We start from the raw sequence: 4,645 nt of genomic DNA on the forward strand, positions 1-4,645 counted from the left end.
GCCCCCTGGTGGGCTGAGCTGGCCACACACAATAAATAAATGTAATAAATAAAAATAAATAAATATTAAAAAAAAAAAGATTACTTTGCTTTGTAATGTAGTCAAAAGACTTTCTGAAAGCTCTGTTCTTAACTCCCTTCCTGAGGTAGTAATTTTCGTAACCACTGTACAGGTACCCTTTCCACCCTCTTTTTTAAGATATTAAAATGTATTGCATAACAAGCTCGGTGCTAATCCAGATGTAAGCATTATAATGACGCAGAGACCCTAGAATGCCTATGTGGGTATTAAGTGGTACTTCATACCCTTCCCACCATAACAATGAGAATCCTGCACACTCCTCAAGTTACGTAGATTTCCTGTAAGATTATGGCACATACTGTAACAGCATATAATTTTCCAACACTGCAATTCTTTTCCAATTGCAAGGTATCTTAAAATATTATCAGCACCAATGGGGAAAAAATGCCCAATTTTCAATTTGACAAAGCTTTATATTCAGTAAACAACAATTTGCACATGTACAACTGTAAAAAATGAGAATAATGTAACTATTCTGGACTCCCAAACATTTTTAAAAGCAATGTATTATTAAAATTGTTATTAGTGGAAAACTAAAAAATTAGGCATTTGCAATATACAAAGAGCAACATCCCTTTAGTAAGGCCGACAGTAATGATTCAATTCAGTCTTACACACTGAGCTGGCAAGAGACAATGGACTTGAAATACACATACTTAAAACTAATTCTACACTTTACAATTGCATGTATCTTTTAAGCATTTTAAAATCTCCTAGTCAGTAAAACTCTTTCAGAATTAAGACCCTGAATAAACACTACATTTATAAAAACTGGAATAGACAAACAGTATTTACTGAATCAACATGCGCTACAAACCCAGCAGCCTACGATGTAACAATATTTTATTCAACAACTAATTATGTAGGAGGTGGTAACTTCAAAGTCTCTTGGAAAGCTGCATGTAAGAAGTGTGCCTTTTTCATAAAATTAGATACAAAATGGTATTGATGTAATTCTACTCTCCAACTGCTTTATGACACTATTGAAAAAGTACAGACTGAGAAAATATGTTAATTCAAATTTGGAAACGAAAATATGAGCTTCAGAAGCCTGCTTCCAGGAAAAGCAAACTGATAAACTCGATACATTATACAGCTTGCCCTTGTAATTTTCTCCTTAAATCAGAGACTCCACACTTTCCATACAAAAAGAATAAAGAACTAAGATTCACTCCATAACCTAAATATAAGCTTGATCCCATCAAGATTAAAGCAGAGAAAAAGTGCCATCTGACCTTCCCTGGCACTAGCCAACTGTCCTCAAATGTCCTCTGGAAGTCTAGAACAAGGAAGATTATGCTTTTCAACAGCAGGAGACTTTCTGGATGGGCAGGGACTTGGGAAATCGCAGTCTAAGTGCAGGGACGTGACCATGCCTACGGTTTCACCAATACTCACTGTGTGACAAACCAAGAACTGTACCCAAGCTTCAGTGTCCCACTGCAAACAGCATCCCACCACCTGCCTCTAGGAGGGCAACAGCCTAAGCCCAGGGAGAGGGCAGGGTGCCACTAACTCCCCGCCTGCCACCACTCCCGTAGTGCTAAATGTCACAGAGTGACACAGGGGACACCACACGGTCCATCCCCAACATGCACTGAGGGCCGGCCGGAACATCCTGAAGCCAGCTGCCTCCCTCCCACACCTCCCCTCCACACAGCCGAGAGATGCCCCCAGGCAGAGCTCACAGGCCTTCTGCTTTCTGCATCGCAGGTGCTGCCCCTGCCTCCAGCCCAGCCTTGGTCAGCCGTTCTCCCCACCTTGCAGCCCCAAGCCCAGCCGACACCAACGCACCATCCAGGCCCCGCTGCCACCAAGCTCCCTCCAGCACAGCTGGCCTCTCTCCTACTGCACAGTTCTGCTCTGATCCAGAGAAATGGGCCCTAAGCACTACACCCAGAGGGCAGCAGGACAGGTGCAGACAGGGACTCGAGCGGGCACGGCGCAGGACAGGTCACTGCGGAGCAGGACTAGGCTGCCCAATGGTGGCGGCCAGTCCTTGGTGGGAGCACAGTGCAGGCACAGGAATGCGCACAGATCCTTCCCTCCTGAAGCTCCACTGCGGTGACAGCAGAAGAATGATGGTTTTTGAAAAAGGCAAAAAGCATAAATGCACATGAACAAAGATAAAAGAAACAGCAGGAGAGAGACACCAAACTGTGAGGCAGTGGGGATACGTGGTACCGGCCACAGGCTGGCCCTGGAATGACCCCAAGTCCCCAGCCTGGGTCACTGGGTGCTGTGGGCCCTTCAAGAGGCATGGCCTAGTGGGGTCTGCAGGTCCTTCGGAGCCAAGGACCCTGCTCTCTTCCTCTCCCCACGGCTGGCCCTGGTGGAGCACTTCTGCTCCACCCCAGTAAGCTGGCACACACATGCCCAAAAGCCAACAGCTCCTGGACCAAAACCTCCGAAACTGAGGGCCAGAATAAACTCTACTTTACATATATACAGAAGAAAACACTGACCATCCTCAGGGGCTTAGAGAAGACACAAGAAACACTACCCATGAAACAAAACTTTGAAAATTACATTTCATCAAGAACAAAAAGCGGGGGCCACGGAGATAGCCTGGCAGTCTAAGTGCCTGCCTGGCAAGCGCAAGGACCAGGGATCCATTCCCAGCACCACATGCCGTGCCGGCTCCAGAACCCCCAGTATGCCATGCCAGTCACTGAAACCAGGTGTGGCAACACAAGACTGTCATCCCAACACTGGGGAGGCTGCAAACAGGAGGACTGCTACAAGTCCAAGCCACAGAGCAAGACCCCGTACCAAATACATACATATATACATACGTACATACATACATAATTTTTTAAAAAGGCTTCTGCACATCCGAAGACACCACTAAAAAAAAAACCTACTAAGCTACAGAGTAGGCAAAATACATGCCACACACTAGGAAAAAAAATGTAATTTAGTTTAAACAAGAACACTTCACAAAAAATTGCACAAATAGACAATAATTACATGAAAAAGTACCCAACAGAATGATGAAGGGAAAAAAAGAGCAAAAATAAAATGCAGCTAGGGGAAGAGGGCAGTGATTCCCAATGAACTGGGTGCCACACCGCCCGGCCCAGCTGTTCTGGGGTGTCGCTGGCATCCGCGGTGCACAACGCACAGGGCAACACACACAGCAAGGAACTACAGGGCTCAGTTTTCTCAGCTGAGAAACCTCAATTGCTGACACAAGAGGCTGACAGCAGCAAATGCTGTGGAACATGTGGAGCAACCGGAACGCTCCCAAAACAAACCCCAAACATTCCTGGTGGTGAAATATCTATTCTTCACCATAAATAAACACAGTCTAAGCAGAATACCACAGACACCTTGGTAGAGCAAAACAAATCTAAATAATGGCTTTGAAATCTCAGTTAACCATAAGTCATTACAAACACTAACACTGGCTTAAGACCACCAAAACACAGATTGAAAAAAATGAATTTAAATCCAGAGATATATGTATATATTTATAAATTATTACAACTTATTTCAAAACAAAGGGATGAGTACAGCTGAAAGTAGATAAAAACAACCTAAATCAGCACAATACAATGGAAAGATAACCCAAACCTAAATGTCGGCTACATAAGAATTGTTCAAAATGGCAAAATGAAGATGAAATAAAATGTAAGATATATAAAAATACGCATATATTACATATCCTATGCAAAACAGTCAAAATACTACCATTTTAATATGTAATCAACATAAAATTTTAGACAGGTTTTGTCTTGTCACAAGCCAATGTGTATGTCACACTTTGAGCACATTTCCATTTGGACCAGCACACCACATATGTAGCAGAGGCCCCTGCTGGCATGTTATTAGGTCACCAGGCTCTAAGCAGCTACAAGGGACATCCCAGGTCGTCCTCCAGGGGCACCCTGTCACGGAACAGGATTATTCCCTTTACCTCTCCCTGAGTACCACGTAGAGGACAATCCTCCACGTTCTCACACACAGTAGCAGCATCAAGGGATTCCGCCTCCTGCACCAACCTGATTCAAAACGTGTGTTCCTAAACACCATGCCGTTCCACATTAGAAGTTCGGGTTTTCTCTAAATCACTGAAACGTTCAACTACATCAATGAATGCTACCTTCAGTGATACAGTATTTTTTGAAATTTAAATTTCACACCCTATTTAAAAACAATCCTTTTCTCCCATGACTTAAAATATTAAACGACTTACCATTAATAGGAGTTTCTGATACTTCTGTTTTAAGTCTGACACATCGGCAGACGGGTCCGCCCCCAGGACGCCATACCAATCCTTCTTTGGCATCTGCTCCCTCGCCATCATCCCTCGAGCTACGAGCGGGTTTTCTCAGATCGGCTGGATAACACAGTAGGGGCAACTGGTTACAATCTGCACGTATCTTAAGAGAAAAGTCAATCTGCCTTCACTATGTAGCTAAGCCAATCATTCTAATCCAAACTTGAAGCGGATTTCCGAAGCGCTCAGTTACCCCACGCGCGTGGCGCGCGCGCTGGAAGCTTCAGAGAGGCCGCGGCAGCCCGGGCGCGCGGGACCGAGGGGGCGCCGCAGACGGTGCGC

General features: G+C 44.7%; 1 protein-coding gene across 1 annotated transcript in view; it reads right to left on the reverse strand.

The window, feature by feature from the left end:
- Positions 1 to 4,462, reverse strand: part of Dnajc24 (DnaJ heat shock protein family (Hsp40) member C24) — a 34,428-nt gene extending 29,966 nt beyond the window's left edge. The window contains exon 1 of the mRNA XM_004638053.2: positions 4,280 to 4,462. Within this exon, the coding sequence (XP_004638110.1) occupies positions 4,280 to 4,390 (111 nt within the window). The 5' untranslated portion in view covers positions 4,391 to 4,462. The remainder of the gene's footprint in view (positions 1 to 4,279) is intronic.
- Positions 4,463 to 4,645: the final 183 nt, after the last annotated feature.

Source organism: Octodon degus, unplaced genomic scaffold (assembly GCF_000260255.1).
Source record: "Octodon degus isolate 3935 unplaced genomic scaffold, OctDeg1.0 scaffold00093, whole genome shotgun sequence".
NCBI lineage: Eukaryota > Metazoa > Chordata > Mammalia > Rodentia > Octodontidae > Octodon > Octodon degus.